This window comes from Anopheles moucheti, chromosome 3, assembly GCF_943734755.1.
Source record: "Anopheles moucheti chromosome 3, idAnoMoucSN_F20_07, whole genome shotgun sequence".
NCBI lineage: Eukaryota > Metazoa > Arthropoda > Insecta > Diptera > Culicidae > Anopheles > Anopheles moucheti.
Window position 1 is genome coordinate 59,552,381 of NC_069141.1, and position 19,110 is coordinate 59,571,490.

Sequence of the window (19,110 nt, forward strand, 5' to 3'; positions counted from 1 at the left end):
CCAATCGATGGGCTCAAGCTTGGCAGATACGGCAGACCGATGAAGCACTCGGGACATGGGTGCGAGAACATTCCTTTTCCGGGCGAGCACACTTCCCACTGGCAAAAACGGAACCGATTGCGGTGGACACATGAAGCTCAGCGTTGAAACTATCATCTGTAGGAACAATAGGGCCAGGTACACACACTGTCCTAACAACAACACTGAGGTGACATTTCGTCTCACCCTATCAGTCCCCCTCGTATCAAAAGAAAAGGAACAGCCGTAGCAGCATCTTTCGGTCGCGTATACGCAGCAATCGATGCGTCGTTTCTCTGCTGTCAAACCACTTCATTCACAATGTGCGACGATGCGGCCAACAGACGCGACAGGAAGCGGAATGCTAGTGGGGTGGGTGGGTGAGAAACGGGCGAACAAATAGAAAAGAAACATACACACACAGCTGGCCACACGGTGGAGCACACGTACGCATACACACGCAACAGCAAAAAGGGAACTCCAAAGAGCCCACACAGCAATTGGGGTTTCTTCTTGCTTTTCACGTTCCTTTCTGACTACACGGTGTTATTCCATTCCGCTTTTTTATCGGTAAAAGGTTGGAGCCCACGGGAGCCCACCACCCCCCGCACACACACACACACATTCACAGGCACACAGGAAGTGGTGAAACCCAACCGCACACACCAACGTACAGCAAGCACACAAGCGCCATTCTATCTCAGCCGAATTCTTCTCACAAGACCTTTCTTATCGTTAAAAAATTCCTTATCCGAACGCACTTCTTTCGCCTTGCCAACAACATCCCAACACCGCCCTGCCGATCCCTTCGACACGAAAACCCTATAGCACCTACGTGTGTGTGTGCTTGCGTGCGTGTGGTTGTGTGCATCCGTGGAGAGGTTTCTCTTTCGTCGCAATTCTTGCGCACCTCTACTGCACTGGTTTCATGCACGCAGTGGAAAAACGTGTTATTCTGCACGATTGTGTGGTTACACTTTAATTTGCGTTTCCTGTTTCACGCGACCACGACGACGGCTACGACGAACAGCGCGTACGCACGGGATAAAAACGATAAAACGGGCGCCCCACAAACGCGAAAACAATGGTAAACAGAGCCAGTCTGCAAATATCGGTCGATGTGACAGCTGTGGCGGGTGTTTACAGCGTCCGGTCTGGGGATCGAAATGAAGTCGGTTTCAGTTCGCAACCGCGCCACAGGCAGACAGGCTGCTTTGAATTGACGGTTAAATAACCGGTTCGTTATCCTTTATGTACTAAAGAGGGATCGGAGTGCATTTCAATTGTAATAAACGTGTTTAGGAAAATTCTCCCTCACAACATCTTAATATTGTAGTATAATAATGATTTGGGGATAGTCTTTTGGTGCTGATACATACGATCTGCCGAATATGTATGTTGTAGCTGATGCGGAATAGTCATCACTTGATCTTCACATCTCCGTCTCTGCTAGTTTCGGGTTCTTGCTATGTGTACTAAGTACTAAAACATTCTTGTTGAAGTCTCTTGGGTTGTAAGAATTTCGGGATCTCACATCATACACGATTTCCTATCATTTGTTGTCTCTGAGTGCATCGAGATTGGGAATCGCCGAACTATTGTTGAATTTACTGTTGGCATCCATCCTGATATACTGCTGATGTTATTTTTTTCAGAGCACCCTTAGCTATGGGTCCTCAAGCGTCCCTGCTTGTGTCTACTCCTCCATTATCCTGGTTGGCGGACGCAGTAATGTCATCACTATATCACCACAAAAAAAGGCAAGATTGTCCGGCATCATTTTAATGACATTATCCATCTACCGAAACCAGACAAGTGAGATTATTTATCTAATGGTTCAATAATACAATATTCTTTTCTTTCCAATATTATTATCTTTCTTTTCCAAGTTTTATGACCCGTTGAGATTTTTTTAAATATTCCCCACATATATTTAATGTTAAAACGTTTCACTTGACACAAGTTGTCCACGTTCGTCGATTTACTGCCGCTTTTCCGTCGGAGTTCATTTTAATGCACTTCAACGTGCTTCTCGACGTGCAGATTACCGCTTCCGGCCTTATTGTTCAGCAGCTGATTGACCGCAGTCAGTGTGGAGATGGGAATCTATGGAAAGGAATTGTAAAACGCTTATCAGTTCCAGGGCCCGAACAGCAGCGAGCTGGTGAAACTTACGTTGAAGATATCGTTCCAGAAGTTTGCATTGTGAGTCGAGCTGGCCACTACGTGAGTGGTCGAGGATGATCCGCCACCGCTGTGCCCATTGGACGAATCAAAACGGGTGTGCACCTGTGATGGCACGGTAGAAAAAAGGATATTGTCAATGGGATACTTCTTCTACAGCTGGTACATAAGCAACGTGCAGTAAATGACCATATTCACAATGAAATGAAGCAGTTTTGTTTGTGTTACGGTGTGTGTACAAGCTAAGATGAGTTGAACAAAAGAGCCAATGAAGGGCCTAAATCCAATAGTGGTACCTCTTTTTGATAGGTAGGTGTGTATACAGGTTGATAGGACACCTGTTTCACTAACGTCTTTTGGACGATCGGTGCTGGTGGTGGCGGTGGCGGCGGTGCAGGATGAGCATAATGTGCACCCAGGTTGGAGAATGTTTGGAAGTCGAAGAATCGACTAATGTCCAGCTGAGGCTGGGGCCCAGTGTGATGTGTTTCAATTACGGCGACCTAGAGGCAAATTTTGAAAAGGGTTTTTTGTTTGTTTGTTTGTTTGTTTTGGGAGTCAGATTCGTCGGATGTTCCGCGTGATCGTGTGCGTTAAATTGGGTGACAAAAATGTTGGAGCTCAGTTTTAACCAACCATTAACATTACCCCAGGACTTTAGGCGCTTACCTTGTGAGGATGGCTGATGACTTTTTTCTTGTACACCGTCTTGTGGAAGGTTTGTGTTGGGACCGGTTGAGCTGCTGGTGCTCTCAGGTCGGTGTGCAGTTCCTTCACCTGGTGGTTATCGATACGCTCAAAGTTTCCTCCGTGGTGTACACCGGTCTCCTTCTCAATGACGACCTTAACAGGACGGAAGTAAAGCATCCGGCTCAGTGTCTAAAGGTTCGTCTAAAGCTATATTCCGTTTGTGATTACCTCCGATGGTGGTGCTCCATGGTTGGTTTGGCCAAGCCGGACGACCTTCTTGCTCACTCCCCCGGCGTGCGATTCGGCTCCAACACCGCCAGCTCCGCCCGCTCCATCGAGTCCTCCGCCGATGGCAGCACTAGCCCCAACGCCATGTCCAGCCGTTGCCCCAGCGTACGCTCCACCCGCGGTGCGTTCTGCGAATGTTTTCTTCCGGTAAGCATTGACCTTCGAAGGGTTTGGGTTAGTTGTCCGATAGGGTTTCCCCTAGTTGCCTGGCAGGTTACTTGGTGCGATAGAACACAAAGTGTGCTTTGTTGCGCTGTTGTTAGCTGTTAAAGTGCTCTAATACCGTGGCGTACGTTTCTCTGCCTCCAACAACACATAACCACAAGGCCAATCCATAACACCTAAGAAGATTAGTTTTAACACGTGCAAGTCAAGTTAGACACAGTAAGCATGCGGTTAGTGATCGAACATTTAAACGTCAAGCCATCAGGTTTAGTTTATTAAACGCACATACATTAATTTTCGGATGCATCGCACCGAATGGGAATTGGTGGGACCGTGTCGTCATGCATCGACACAGCGTGCACAAGTTTAGTAATATCCTGGCGACCGTGCAAAAGCACCCAAGAAACCACCCAATATGCCGTTACCATTGCCGCCGACCAAACCGCCAATGCCGGCACCGGCCTGCTGCCCGTGGGGCGTTCCGGCGGACGCGGACAGACCACCGTGGGCACTGTTGCCGGTAAGCAGACCGCCCAAACCGGCCTCTGCGTGGTAGCCACCGAAGTTTACGCCGAATTTTCCATCACGGAAGGTGAGAAACTGTAAGGAAAGGGTTATTCAGGGGAAAACGATCAGTCTAACGGGAAGCGAACTTCTACGATCAACGTGTTTCCAGTGTTTGCACAATTCTATATCCACATTTTCTGTGAGATATTACACAATCATCATTAGTAAGCACGAGACGGTGGTCGGGGAGATCCTATCGTTCCACAATTAATCTCTCTCTCCCTTTCCTCGCGTCATTCTGTCACGCGTCACCCGGTAGTGGATCGACGATCAGGCGTCAAGTGTTCTTCTTCGCCAGACGTTAGAATGCCGATCTCGATTCCGATAATTTATGGCGGTGACGTGTGCATCAGGGTGCCGCTTGAGTGGTATGGTTGACTCGCAATTTTTTGAGGTGAATCTTCGAGTGCCATGACGCCGTCATGCCTGTGGAAACTTGTTTTTGTGACACAGGGAACATACAAATAAGAGGATCGGGATACTTCCATAAATAGCGATTATAAGACTCACAAATTCAACGATAAAGTGATCATGATCATGCAAGAATACAAAATGGACGACATGTACCGAGAAGAACTTGTTCGTACAAAAATGCGCTTTGTTGCACTTAAATCCATACCTGGAGATATACACTGTTGTAAAAGTGTAACAAGTTTCTTCTACATGTACCTATCGCTAGAAAAAGCAGGAACTCTCGCTAGAACACTAAGAATGGCGACATTTAGCACGTTCCTACCCATCGTTGGAACCACAGTCGGAACAAACCTGTTTCCAACGAGTTGACGGAACTTTATCTCACGACGCCCGTCAGATATCACATGCGGCTTACACATATGTAGAAACTCGTGCCATTCTCATCCTATGCTGGGTGAATTCTGGCTCACAACCACCGCAAAAGGCACCACTTTTGCACCGCATCGAATGTTTAATATTCTCTGATAAATTCCGTCAAGCGTCACGATGTCCAGTGGAGCTTGTGGATAAAAAAAAACACACATCCAAATGGACGGCTCGCTATAGTTTTATTTTATACTCAATCGCGCAAAAACAACATGACGAGAAATGTGAGTTGATTGCATGGCCTATAGTATGTGCTGGAACTAATCAATCGGGTGAGTTGTAATGGGCGGTTGAATAATATAAAAAAATAAACAAGGACTTAACCTTCAATAACCTTCTAGCTTGGTTTTGTTGTTGTTTGTGTGCCTCAAACTCAATCCCTTATGTCTTTTCAATCGCACAAAAAGAAACAGGAACCCAAAAAAGAACCATGTACAAGATCAAAACAAAACAGCTAATGAAGGATTGATTCATCTAGAATACCTCACTAGAGTCGTGAAACAAAGCTTCAAATTACCACTTTATATCGGAATGGTTTAATTACTTTCGGTCAGCGTAATGCGACGAGTTGATTCACCGGTAAGATTCCACTGGAAGCGATACGCTTGTGTCTATGCATTCCTCACACTAACAAAATCGATCGAGCGTCATTCAAGCGTACGGTACATTCGGTGGTCAATGTCAAGTGTAGCACCACGCTGCACGCATCATGCCTGCACCATGATCTATTTCCTGCTGGGCAACTTTTACTTTTATTTTAGGCCACCACTACCGACTGCAATCGCAGGATGATAGCGTCGTATGATCCCACAACATATCTAGGGGTTCGTCGCTTTATGTCGCGCGCAAGTCTTTCGTCGTGTTGTCGTGCGAGCAACAACCCCGTTGGCGGTCCGCCGTGCTACTTGTGGGTTAAATTAAATTTTCACACTATCGCAGACTCTTCCTCGCATACATTATTCATCGATCCGGACGGTATGATTCTCCATGAACCAGCCCACAGCTAGTGGGCCTTAAAACATGGGGTGTGTGAGCGTTTTTTGTTTTGGAGTTGCTTTTTAGCACACAAATTTAAATATCGCCCATTGCTTTCCTTCTCTTCACACAGGTTGGCACGTAGAACGTTTTAGCAAACTGGTTTAGGGTGAGTTTAACTGTGTTTTAAGGCAGTTATGAATTGATTACATGCCAGATCCTGTTTTGTACATAACGCTTTGTTTCGAAAGTGGGATTCTGTAGGGAAGAAACTGAAGCGAGAAGCACCTGCGATGGTGAAGAACCTTAAGCATCGACACGCCTTTTTAGAAAACAGCGATTATTCCACCATGGTAAGCAGTTTAACCTTCCACGTGGATGGTTACACGGGAAATAGCAACAACGAAAAAAAAAAACTTCACTAATCCGACACTTCTTTTGGAGGAATTTTCTTTTATCTTTTTTTCCTATTTTGCACCAATGTTTTCTATCACCTTCTGCACTAGGGGCAGCGAACTGTGAAGCAAAACATTTTATGCGTCCTTTGCTGTTGTTGATTTCCTATGATGCTTAAAGCGGTAGCAAAAAATGCGCTGTGGAAACTTTGGCTAATTATGGATGAGTGAGGTTTGAAGATTGAAAATAATAAATTAAATGTGAGTGATTCAAAGGCATACGGCCCAGTGACTAAGCATTTTTGTTTCCATTCGATCTTGTGTATCGTTTCTGATTAAAAAAGTAGTCAGTTAATCTTCAAATCCGTCAGTTCTTCATTAGTTTTTAGACATTTCCTTAATTACATCACTTTTTATTGCATTTTTGTAACAACCTGTAAGTCTAATGTGCATTTCCCCCACTGTCTAACTAATGAGGGGTGAGTTATGAGCATCACGATCACGATCACGCCCTAGAGAACATCTCCTGCATACTAGTATAATTATTGTGTCAGCACAAAAGTCAAGAATCAAATCGTTATGAATCACTGTATTGTACGACGCCTTAAACCCTACATTTCTATTACTTTGAACTGCGTATTGCGAGCTGTTTTCGCGTAAGCGTTCCATCACTTCGTACAATGATTTTAATTCAAGCCAACAGCTTCGATATGGGACAGCCCTTCGATTCCGATCCCTTGCCGTCCCTCGTTCCCATTGTCCCACGGTGGACAAACCCATCCCGTGGAAAACCACTGCTCGCACTGTCCTCTATCGCTTTTGTATGGTAATGCAATGGGCCGATCTTTTGCGATCGGGCGTCGCTATCGTCTGCAAATAAGTTTCACATCGTTATGCATCTCACGCTAACAGGCACGATCTGCAGCGAGGTAGAAGTCAGGTTTTTTCAATAAAATTCCCAACTCCAAACGTAATGCGGAACAGAACACTCACACATAATGTATACCAATCGAGCAGAACGGTTCATGCGTTGACACTGTACGTAACTCTATAGCCACAAAACTTACTTGCGGAACTGGACCTGCCAGGGTGCACTGTACGATCACGAGGATCAATAAACCGATACAAATGGCGGATCTCATCCTGCGGCGAAGATGCGTTCCTCCTGCTGTTTCCACCGAACTTTGCACACTTGTTCACTAACTACGTTTAGTAGTGGCGGCTGAGTTGGCCGGATGTTCTACCGCTTTTACGATGTGTTGCGCGCTCGAATGATCGACTCGCACTGCTACGAGATGCGCGCTGCTTTACGCTCTTAAGGGCCGTTCGATACGGTGACTTGCTTCGTTGGTCGCTGGCGAAACCGCGGCTTACTCGCAGCGAGGATAATGACGTAGAGCCAACTTCACCGTGTTGCGAGGCGGCAGAAGCATCAGCAAAACTATAGACAAGCCGTTTGCGTCCCATTCCCTGCCAGAACCACAATCCTTTGTTTGAGCCAGCTTTAGCGAGTCCAGCTGGCCGGTTTTAGGAAATGGATTGAACGTTCGGTATGGACAAAAACTGGTTCAATTAAAGGTGGCATCCTCTAGGGAATGGGAGGGTCGGAACGAGACGGAACTCCCCGGCCACTGCTGCATACATGCGTAAATATTGAACGGAATGATTGTCTACATTTCGGAACGTAGCAAAACGGAGCGGACCGGAGAGTGTGTTGCTCTTAAACTCTTTACGTTTACCCAAGCGACTGACGTCACGCTGGACTCGCTTAATTGAGTCAGGTAATTGATCTTTCACGCTGTTTGCTTGGAAAAGCTGTTGCTGATGAATGGAGCGATCCTTCCGCAGAGTAGTGGCTAGGTTGATGGTTTATTTATATTTATCTCTTTGAGAATGTTTTTTTTCGGTCGTGTATTTCTCGAGTGTTCGAAAAATGTGTATGTTGAGCAGCGGTGAAGAATTAGGTAAGGTCAAAGTACAAGTAGTTCAACATTAAGCCTACTTCGTTGTCTAATAATATTAGTAGGGGATATACCATATAGAGAATAGAACCATTCGCTTCGTCGGGGTTCGCTGAAAAAAGCCGTCGAGGTGGACTGAAATTAATGTTTATTAATTAATTAACGCACCGAGACCGGTTTAACAACGAATTTACAACCAAAACACATACAATTACAAACGACAAAGACGATTGAAATTACAATCAAAGGCCACAGTTCTTCAATTATGCTCGATGATAGCAGATTTGTTATCGGGTTTTTATCGAACTCCTTGAAGACGGTTATCGAACTGTTTCAATCTCCAATAGGCATCCCAAACGTCTTTCTATTGGACTGTCCTACATGTAGTTATATTGAAGTCCTGTAGGACTGTTCCGGAGATTCTCTATATTTACATCCTATTAAATGTTCCACCATGAGGCAGGTCGGTGGCATTATGGTAGCAGCGTCTGTCTTCACACGAACGGTACGGACCAAATTCCCATCCGGACTAATCCCTCGTAGCAAGGACTGACTATCGGGTTAAGTGATAAAATAAGTCAATAAAACCAGAAGACCGTTCTAATGAAAAAAGTTCCACCATTTCCTTTAATTGGTCTCGTAACCCCATTATCCTAAACCTAAACTCCGTCTAAGCACGGTCGTGTCCTTGAAATCCGTAATATAAGAGTACCCTCCATTGTAAATGAACATTTAGTATCCACTTTGAAGCCATTGTTGCTTTTAAATTTCTGCGTCTTTTTCGTAGGCTTACAACTGATCTACAAATTCCTGCTTAACTTAAAGAATGTTTTGTTGCTGTTGGAATTCTGCAACTATATTACGTTACAGGAGTACGAAGCGAAGTTTACGACTAAGAGTAATCCTTAGTCATATCCGGAGTTTACACCGAAGTCATCATAGTAGTAGACTCCGGAGGGAACACCGAACACCTGAGTCCAAAGTCTTAAGTCAATCGGATTCAATTACAGAGTTAACAACGGAGGTTTATTTGACTTTATCCGGCTCTAACTATCTCTTATCGGACTGCTCAATAGCATCCCTTATCGGACTGCCCGATAGTATCCCTAATAGTATCTCCCTGATAGTAGTAATCCCTGATAGCATCCCTTATCGGGCTGACTGATATCATCCCTTATCGGGTTGCCCGAAAACATCCCTTAGCGTCCCAGGGTCCCCTTTTCCATCCCAGAGATGTATTGTGGATGTGGACATATGATGGCCCTTTATCCTGTTTAAAAGCACATTCAAACATATAATAGATTTCTTTCAACCCTAAGGATTCCTACGTGCAATTCTAATTTGAAACAGTGCCAACTCACGTTCACAAGGGTGATACAGAAAGGAATGACACTTTATTTGCCACCAAAGAAGACAGAATTATGGAGATTATATTTTCTGCATGAAAATGAATGTATTTTAAACAATTATTAAAACACAAGTTAATTTATCAGATGGATTCTCATTATGTTGTTTTTCTGCTTCTGCGTAATTTCCAAGTGAAAACCAAAGCACCGACAATGTGCTGGCCAAGATACAGCAAAGCCCATCGTTATGGAATACTTGAAAGCCGTTAAAAAATCGCCAGAATGTGAATAAAGCTTACGGTGTACAATTAAGACACAGATTTTTTTCACAAAGAATTTTTCATCATAAAACTGTAGATATGCTGTAACAACACGTTAAACTTTTGAATCGGAAGTGCAAATAGACGATATTACCCCGTCTGGTTGATTTTTGGAGGTGCAGGAATATTGGTCAGGAATTTTTGAACCGCAGCCAGTACGTCGATGGGAATCTATGGAAAGACATGATAAAACGCTGATCAGATAAATGATTCTAGCTTTAGTGAGTTAGCATGATGCATACGTTCAAGGCTTTTACAGCGACATTAGGTTCGCGGGTGGACGAGGGTCCCGGCTGTGCCTGTGGTGTTACGGAAGAAAATAAAAGTGTCGAAATATTAGTTTTAAACCCAACATTAATCTCATAGCTCGTGCAGTTTTATATTTATATGGCAAATTTCAAATATCAGTTTCTGATCAACAAAATGATTCAAGCCTTAGAGACTAGCATGAAACATACTTTCATAGGTTTTACAGCGTCTTTAGGATCGCGAGTGGACGAGGGTCCTGACTGCTCCTGTGGTGTTACGGAAAAAAAATGAAAGTTTCGAAATATTAGTTTTACCCCTCAAATTAATTTCATAGCTCGTTCAGTTTTATATTTATATGGCAAATTTCAAATAATCCCGAACATTACGTTACAGTTTAATCACTACTGTTGAAAATTCTGCTCACTTACTGTCACGTTTTCTGCTGGTTTTACCTAACACTCTCGTAATGCGTAAGCATGTACAAAATTTCTTATGTCGAAATGTATAGGAAAGCGATCCGATAAGGTTAAAAAGTAAATTTTGCTTTCACGATGATCTCGTCTGTCCTGATATCATCAATTATTTATGTTTCCATCAACTACTACCTTGTTTGGGCATGATTTTAGCAAAATAGCTAAACACATCGATGGATATTGCTCATCGCCTATCCAAGTGGCAAAAAATATGCAAGTTGTCATAAAGTAGAAAGTCAGTCCCATATGACATTTCCCGAAGTTTGCCTTCGGTTTTTGCTGTACGGACACGAAATTTAGCGCGTTTGCTCTGGTGTTGGTGTCGAATTTACCGTATCGAGCAATACGGATGTGTTTTTTTACTCGTTTTGTCAATGTGTAGTGGCAATTGCAACCGCGATCGGAAAAGATCGAAAGTGAAAGAAGAACACACTCATGCACACAGTCCGTGAGGCCGTCGGTAAATGTTGTGCTCAGCTGTGGTGAAGCAGCTTGCAAGATGGACGCTTGTAAGTCGGCCGTGGAGCAGTGAAATATTAGTGCATCATGTTGCATAAGGTAAGATAAAGTGTAAGATAATGTTTGGGACCTTTTCTAATATCATTTGTTCTGGTTCCTTGTGTTTCAGACGACGATTCCAGGAGCGACCGACGGCGTCATTGGAAGCGTCATCCGCACAGTCATGTACTCAGCGAGGGAAGGCTGCATTCGTTCAGCCATAAAAGTGATTTTTTTTTTCTATTGTTTCGCAGTGTTTTCGCAGTTTCTATTTTCTAAGTGCAGTGAAAGTAGTGTGCAAGTGACCTTATAATTATTTTTATATTAAAAATAAAGTTAAAATTTTTCGTGTTGCAAGTGTTGTGTATCGACTGTGTTTCCTTCGTCGCCGAACAGAACGAAAGAAATGGAAGGGAAAACTAACACTAACACATGGAAAGAAGTGTCTCGATACCCGAAGAGGACACGAACGCCGGAGGGACACGAACACGCACACATGTTCAAAACCTTCTCAATAACGACGCCTTTCGCGAAGGTATTGAGAAATTATTGAGAAGGTTTTGTATATGTATGGGTGGGATTTTGCCAGGTGGGGTGTTAACAGAGCCTCCTGCAATGAATGCTTCGGAGTAGCGGTCAGGTTGCCTCTAGGTAGAAGTCACGGTGTAAAACAAGCTCCAGAGCGCTTGAAGTTGTGATCAAGTCGTTGGTTGCTATCATTCCACCATTTAATGATGGATGAGTTATGAATATAAAGATCATGATCCCTTCCTAGAGTGCATGTAGAACCATGTGTACCTTTTGTCTGTAAATAAGCTTCACATCGCCATACATCTCACGTTAATAGGCACGATCTCGGGCTAAAGTTGCCTAAATGCCTAACTCCAAACGAAATACAAAACAGATCACTCACACATAATGTATACCAGGTGATTTGATCGTGGAGAGCACATTCCATTTCTTAATACTGTACGTTACTCTATAGTCACAAAACTTACTTGCGGAACTGGACTAGCCAGGGTGCACTGTACGATCACGAGGATCAATAATCCGATAAAAATAGCGGATCTCATTCTGCGACGAAGATGCTTTCTTTCTGCTGTTACCACCGAACTTTGCACACTTTTTCACTAACTGGGTTTCGTAGTGGCGGCTGTTCTACCGATTTTACGATGTGTTGCGCGCTCGAATGATCGACTCGTACTGCTACGGGATGCTCGTTGCTTTATAATCTATAACTCTGCATGACGCTTTGTGCAGATCCTTAATTGGGCGGAGTGATAAAGCATGTGGGTTTTTCCATTTGGGTTATCCGTACGAATTTCGAAATTAGAATGAATTTCGGAGCCCGTATAAGAATTAAGTACACCAGAAGCATCAGTTATCATAACATCTACTTATTTGTAGCGACGGCGAATACTGCACACGTTCATGGTGCCGACACTGAAATTGGCTTGGGGTTTTCCACGATATCTTTACCAATTCGCTAATAAAATCTATTTAGGCCAATTAGATATACTGCAGGGGCCCTCGCACTGACCTATTTCCAAGGCAATCGTGTCCCGTATGTTTTATTCTGCGGATGTTCTCGACCAGGTTTGTTCTTGATGGACTAGTCGATGCAATTGGGTGAATCAAGGAGCAAACCGTTAATGTTGACTAATTTCTGAATACGGAACGACCTCCGGTTGTTTTTCCATTTTAATTCAATGCGCGTATACTGGTTGTGTGCTCACGTAAAGGTGCCGTGCCCAACTATCTCATTTTGATGTGCATGAGCTGAGCGAAATCCTCAATCGAATAAGTTAAGAAATTCGGTTCCTTTTTAACATCTGTACGAGATGGTGTCTCAAAGAAAAGAATCATCTTAAATAACTGTTTAGGGTAGTGCCATGAGCCAGCTTTTTTCGCCTTTTGAGTGTGAGGTCTCTTTTTTCTTACATAGATTCTTGAATCCACTCGAACTGCTGCAGCCAATTACTCTGTTAAGAGAATAGCACATGACAAACCAACATGTAAAATCTGTTTATGTGATCCACATGGACCGAGGACGCATGGTTGGCTTAAATTGAAACGATGGTTGAGTCATGGTGTTGATGGATCCGCCAGAAAAGTCGGGACATTAGATAGACAGACGATGGCGCTCACCCCTGAGGTTTCGAGTAGCATGGCCAGGACGAAGAAGCGTTTGTAGCATCGAATAAGTAAGTTATATTTGCTAATAGCGCCTTCGATGGAACCAACACCATATTGTTCCATGGCAAGTTTATCTGGTTTATCTGGCACCGTGTTGACCGACCATTTGGTAAGTTCTGTTTCTGTTCGTCTAACAAAGGATTGATCCACTTCATCGGGTGCTCGGGTAAAAATCTAATCGGTTCGCTGCAATTAAATATTTTTAATTCCTTGATCAACTTATTTCAATACAAAAGCGTAGATAAGCGATTATAAAAAGTATAGTTCCACAAGTCCGCAATCACGATTAATCGTGATTTGTTGTTGTTTGTATGCATGTGTGTGCTTGTGTTTTACTTGAAATTGACAGCTTTGACAGGTAAAGCCGCCAAAGCTGCTTTACTGTAGAATACAACAGTACTCAGATTCAGCCTGTGCATGTGCAGCGATAACCAACAGTATACTCCATTCATGGTAACATTTGACGAGCGATTTAACTTTCTGCTTCTGCACAATCATGGGTAGAGTTTTCCTGGAACATATCAACGGCCAAAAGCTGTACAACTGCGCCGTTTGCAATACCAATCTGACCAACTGGGAGCAACTCATCAGCACCAGATTCCACGGAGCAACCGGTATTGTTCAGTCGATTTCTACGAATTTCCATCACTAAGATTTGTCCATCCATCAGTACTAAGATTTGCAATACATCGTGCGGCTGTCTGTTTTCAGGTCCGGCGTATTTGTTCAGACGTGTGGTCAATCTTACGCACTCCGAGGTGCAATGCCGGTATATGAACACCGGATACCATCTGGTGCGCGAAGTGATATGCAAGAAGTGCAAAGTCAAGCTGGGTTGGATGTACGAGTTTGCGATGCAAAAACCACAAGAGTATGTAGATTTTCCAGTTGCCAGCTGTCGTACAAACACGTTTGCCTAACTTTTCGTTTTTTACAAAATCTATAGGTACAAGGAAGGAGCTGTTCTTCTTGAGCGATGTTTGATCGTCGATGCGAAAGGTTTCCCTGACAAGGAAGAGTGAACGGTTTGTGGAGTATTTGATGCTTGATATATCCTGTGAACTTCCAGTTTATGAGAAATAAAAACAAAAAATCAACCATCCGGAGTTAATGTTAATGTGGAGTTATGTTCAAGCTAACAGGAATTTAGATAATTGTGTTTTAAACAAAGTGCAATTATTTTACCGCGTATTATTACTGCGTTTCGCGTACGGATTCCGAATATTGCATTCTGCCTTTAGTGTATCATCGACCAATAACATTTTAGCCACGAAGGGATGGTGCATTACAACAATTGTATAACAGTATGTAAAATTTGATCTTTTTATCCAACAACTTATAAATTCTACACCTTTTTCACACAAGCAGCGAGAACATTATATATAATGTACAATAGAAAGACTCTTTTTGATTCAATCGTTTAGAAAAAAGCAACAAACGCAGGTTCAAATTAAGCATGATCGTCTTTAAAACAAGATTGTAGCGATTATTGCTTGTTTATCACTAGGAAATGCTACCAACAATATAAACTAAACCATATACATGACTATTTTCCATTCTCAAGCGAAGGTGAAAGGTTCCGTCCGAGTACATTCTCCCTGTAAACGAGCTTTTCTACGTCGGTCGCCGCTTTTAGTTTCTCATCCTCGGTGATGCGCTCTGCTCGTTTCTCTTGAATGGAAGCTGAAAAGTGAAACCGATGCTCATATGAAGATAGCTGTAGATCGGAAACATTGGAGTATCATCTCTTACGACTGTAGGGGGTGTACTTGTCCGAAAGGAGGCCCTCGATGTTATATCCTATCACACCAACTACAGCTGCCACGGGGAGTGTGATGTAGGCCGCATTGGAACGCAGGAATTGCATAATTAAAGGCCACATGATAAAATTCTAGTGCCAGTTTGATGTGGGACGATTATTTTCAACCTGCAGTAAGACAAATGATGTAAATGAAGCCAGAAAAACAACTTTTTAACACACTTGCCTGTAGAGAGAGTACAGCAATTCTCGTTTGTTTTGGTTTTTATCACGGTTTCTGAGTGACGTTCCTTTGTTGACAATCAGCTGGCATTCGAGTTATGGGTTTACAGTCACTAGTTGAATAATGTTCTCAAAGTAAACTATGTCTGTTCTAAGCCAGGGTTACATACAAATCGATCCTAATTTAAATAAATTCCATCATCCGATTACTCTTGTCCTACTTGTTGACCGACCGACAGAGAAATGCACTCTTCAACCAGCCCTTCCAAACGGGAGCGTAAACAGATTGGATTGAAAGGAAAAAATTGCGATTGAAAACAACAAAAACTTTTGTTCTGCTTTTTGCGTCTCTTTGTTTCGTATTATTCAATCGTGCGATTTCGGTTACAATTCCGTTTGAGATTTTCTGCATTTCCGCCACAACATTGCTTGCAACAGTCGCTCGGGTAAGTGTGTAAGTTTTCGCCGTAATGATGAAATAGGCCAATGTTTTCGTACACTTGCAGCCGTCTCGGTGCGATGGATGTGTCGCCGTCCGTCGAATCGAGCCTTACTACGGGCACCACCACCATCCAATCGCTTCCGACCGAGGTGCTGACCGCAATCTTTCACAATCTTCGCGTTCCCGATCTGGCCTCGGTACGTCAAACCTGCAGACACTGGTATGAGATAGTGATCAACAACCGAACGCTTATGAATCGGTTTGTCCTGTCCCTGCGGAACTTCCGGATAGAGGAAGGCGTCGAACCGTGCCTGGTGCTGGAGAATACACGCAGCACGTTCGAGAAAGTATGCTTAAAATCCTGCGTCATCAGTCCCGCCCCGATGCTGTGGCGCTCCATCGGTAGTCACACGGTAGAGCTGACACTGAATGAGTGCACAATCAGTGGCGAAACATTGGTGGGGGTGCTACAGTCTACGCGGGATAACTTACGGTCGCTAACGATTAAATCGATCAAGTTTGATGGTCCACAAATCTATAACGCACCGATCGATTTTCGCCTTGAACGGTTACATTCGCTCACGATACGATCCTCCTTCCTGTACGATGGTTTCTTGAACCTGTTGAAGCGCATCTGTCCCAACTTAAAGGCGATTAAGCTAACGTTTTCCTCGTACGAACGGTGGGGTGAACAGTTGGTAAGTTTTGTGGCCATGTTAAGTGCCACCCTCGAAGCAATTACTCTTAGCTACACAAAAGCGACCGGTGCGTTGCTGCAGCAAATCGGCCGCATCAAGAATCTACGGTTACGAAAGGTTTCAGTGAAATCGTGCTTTGCAATCAAGGAATACGACATACTGCAGCTAGCACGCTTGCAACCAACGATAGTGCACCTGAATCTGGACAATCTATTCTCCGCCAGCGAACACTTTCTGCATGCCCTCAGTGCCTTTCTGCCGCAGATGAAGCGCATCAAGCTTCGGGTGGCCCGCATCAACAATCTGCATCGGTCGTTTTTAGTCAAGATGCCGCAGCTAAACTACCTAAAGATTACGGACGCCACGCAGATGAAGGGCAACATTGATCTGAGTGCGTACGAAAATCCCGCGCTCGAGAAGCTGTTCGTTTCGGCGGCAATGTTTTCGCGCAACACACTTCCACGGTTTTTCGAGCGCTGCCCCAACATACGCAGCCTGACGCTGTACCAGTGTACGTACGAAAACATTCACGATCTGCAGATCGCTTTTTCACACCTGAAAGGACTGGAGTATTTGAATCTGCAGCGCACAATCGACCTGGGCGATAGCTTCTTCAACCGGGACGTGTTCGATACGATCGTGATGCCGTTCGAGCGAATACGGTTCTACCCGATCGCGAACCTGCACAAGCTGTGCTATCTCAATCTCAGCCACTGCCGGGATCTGTCCGATCAGGCCCTGATGGCGTTGCGGTTTCCGCTGCTAAAGAAGATCGATCTGCGGGGTTTGTACATAACCGAGGCGGGCATTGCGACGCTCGTGCGTGACTGTCCGCAGCTCGAGTACGTGCTGGTGGACGCCTGCAAGCGTATCTGTGATACAGCCGTGCTGTACCTGTGCAGGGATCTGCGCAACCTGCGGTTGCTGAATCTGGAAAGCTGTAAAGCAATCACCGACCTGTCGGTGGAACATATCGTGCGGCACTGTCGCAGCTTGGTGTGGCTTAATGCGCTCAACTGTCCGCAGCTGAGCGAGGACGCGAAAGCACGGTTAAGAAACGTACGCACAATACGATCACTGCACGTGTGAAGCCACGTGGTGCTAGGATACCGAACTGCCCTTTTTCCGATCCCCATTCTGGGCACAGCCCTGGGATGTGCAAGAACAATAATCTACTGCTTTTTTCGGAACCGGGAAATTCACCTTCTCCTTAAGTGTAGCGTGACTGTTTGAAAACAAAACCAAGTATACGGTTGGTTTTATACATATTTTTTTTGTTTGTTTTGTTATGCTTTCGATTAGCGAACGAGGGACAGTGAGTGCTAAAGATGATACACCATAATTCGTGACTAGATGAATTGAATTTTATGACATTATATTTCATGACTAGTGTAAAAGATTTTTGTTTAATTCATAGATGTGCTTTAGGGAGGTGTTACATTTGCTCCACGTAAAAACAACAATAAGCAATAAAGTAAACACGTTGGTTTTCGATTAATTTATACAAACTATAATCTCGCTGGTGTCGCTGTTTTGTCTGGTGTAATTCAAGTTCCGTTTCCAAAGCATTGTCAAGCGTAAGTGTTGAACTACACAAGTGTGGATATCCTAATGGTATATTCAATTTGTTTAATCTACCTACTCGTGATAGTTAGTGCTTGTGACCTAATTTCCGTGAGACATAAGACCACGGATCCACTCTTCAGGTTATCCACAAATTTCGTCTAATTCATTAGCTTATCATTGTAGGTATTGTTGGTTCCGGTAAGCGGTTGCACAATATTTCGCCCGACGTAACGATGATATTGCACCCCAACAATTTCAAACATAAAAGCAACGAAACTGCAACACCACCCACTCGCAAGCACCATGAAGAGTGGCAAAAGGTCGCCAACCTTTCGAGAAGAAGTTACGTTCCATCATTGCCATATGCAGTACACATGCAGTAGAAACAGCTCGAACGAATTCTTGAAGGCAAAGTTACTTCCAAGCAGATAGCTCATCGGGATGATTTTTAGATGCTCGGGTAGAACGTACAATTGTTTGCGGCCAAGATGCGTATCGAAGTATTTCGTCATTCGAACGATATACTCCGCACGCGGCAGGGTGTGAATGCGTGCGCAGCAACTCGCACGCATGTTGGCAAATGTGTTCCGGTCGAACGCAGTTGGCAAGGAAATGTGAAGCCACTGTGGAACCGAGCGTGTCCACCAGGGGATCCATATATTCTGGGATGAGGACCTAGATGTCGGATTGAAAGAATTCCTCCAGCGTGAGTGGATCGGGTCGAAATCGACAGTACAGCAGAAACTCGGTGATCTTCGCGAGATAAGCTTCGATCAGCAGAAAGGATATTAGCTCGACGCCAATAGTGGACACGCTACCGAATGAACTGGCACCCTACAAGCACTATTCGAAATCGTTCGCACCGCTGTTTGCAGAAGGACAATAGTTTAAACAACGTTTGAACGTTTGGTTGTAATTGGAAAGGGCATCGTAGGTAAACAACGAGGGTAGATCATTCCTGGTGTCCAAGGTTAAAACACAAAAGCTCAGTAATTTTCGACGGAGCAACATCTGACCATAGCGGTTGAAGAATTGCGCCACTGCAACTGTATTTAAATCCACTATTACCACCAGCAGAAGCTTCTCAACGTCTGCTGCATGTAACAAGATGTTCTGAAGGACGGTTAGTGTGAGAAGCTGTAACGAGAATGAGAAAATTCCGAATAGGTCATAACATTTATATGAGAGTTGCATTTGAAATTAATAATTAATTAGATGCCATTCTAATGACACGCCTTAACCCACCTGACGATTAGCA

At 44.1% G+C, this 19,110-nt stretch overlaps 4 protein-coding genes across 5 annotated transcripts; 2 read left to right on the top strand and 2 right to left on the bottom strand.

Moving 5' to 3' along the window:
• Positions 1 to 1,912: 1,912 nt before the first annotated feature.
• On the bottom strand, positions 1,913 to 12,042 carry LOC128303873 (merozoite surface protein 2). Of its 2 annotated transcripts, XM_053040954.1 has the most exons (7): positions 11,968 to 12,042; positions 3,771 to 3,945; positions 3,121 to 3,308; positions 2,872 to 3,045; positions 2,499 to 2,705; positions 2,194 to 2,307; positions 1,913 to 2,124 (listed from the first exon to the last, which is right to left on the bottom strand). In XM_053040954.1, exons 1-7 carry the CDS (start codon positions 12,040 to 12,042, stop codon positions 2,029 to 2,031), a joined length of 1,029 nt encoding a protein of 342 aa, XP_052896914.1. In that variant the 3' UTR covers positions 1,913 to 2,028. The 2 variants fall into 2 exon arrangements, with proteins under 2 accessions (XP_052896914.1, XP_052896915.1); XM_053040955.1 differs by lacking the exons at positions 2,499 to 2,705; positions 11,968 to 12,042 and adding an exon at positions 7,190 to 7,389.
• Positions 12,043 to 13,647: 1,605 nt separating this feature from the next.
• On the top strand, positions 13,648 to 14,225 carry LOC128304408 (protein yippee-like). Its single transcript, XM_053041595.1, has 3 exons — positions 13,648 to 13,779; positions 13,877 to 14,036; positions 14,112 to 14,225. Exons 1-3 carry the CDS (start codon positions 13,662 to 13,664, stop codon positions 14,185 to 14,187), a joined length of 354 nt encoding a protein of 117 aa, XP_052897555.1. The 5' UTR covers positions 13,648 to 13,661; the 3' UTR covers positions 14,188 to 14,225.
• A 396-nt stretch (positions 14,226 to 14,621) lies between these two features.
• Positions 14,622 to 15,193, bottom strand: LOC128304513 (small integral membrane protein 12-A). Its single transcript, XM_053041707.1, has 3 exons — positions 15,151 to 15,193; positions 14,918 to 15,092; positions 14,622 to 14,848 (listed from the first exon to the last, which is right to left on the bottom strand). The coding sequence occupies exons 2-3, from the start codon at positions 15,045 to 15,047 to the stop codon at positions 14,712 to 14,714; spliced, it is 267 nt and encodes an 88-aa protein (XP_052897667.1). The 5' UTR covers positions 15,048 to 15,092; positions 15,151 to 15,193; the 3' UTR covers positions 14,622 to 14,711.
• Positions 15,194 to 15,511: 318 nt separating this feature from the next.
• Positions 15,512 to 17,389, top strand: LOC128303411 (uncharacterized). The gene is made up of 2 exons (XM_053040353.1): positions 15,512 to 15,592; positions 15,653 to 17,389. Exon 2 carries the CDS (start codon positions 15,666 to 15,668, stop codon positions 17,373 to 17,375), a length of 1,710 nt encoding a protein of 569 aa, XP_052896313.1. The 5' UTR covers positions 15,512 to 15,592; positions 15,653 to 15,665; the 3' UTR covers positions 17,376 to 17,389.
• The last annotated feature ends 1,721 nt before the right edge of the window (positions 17,390 to 19,110 follow it).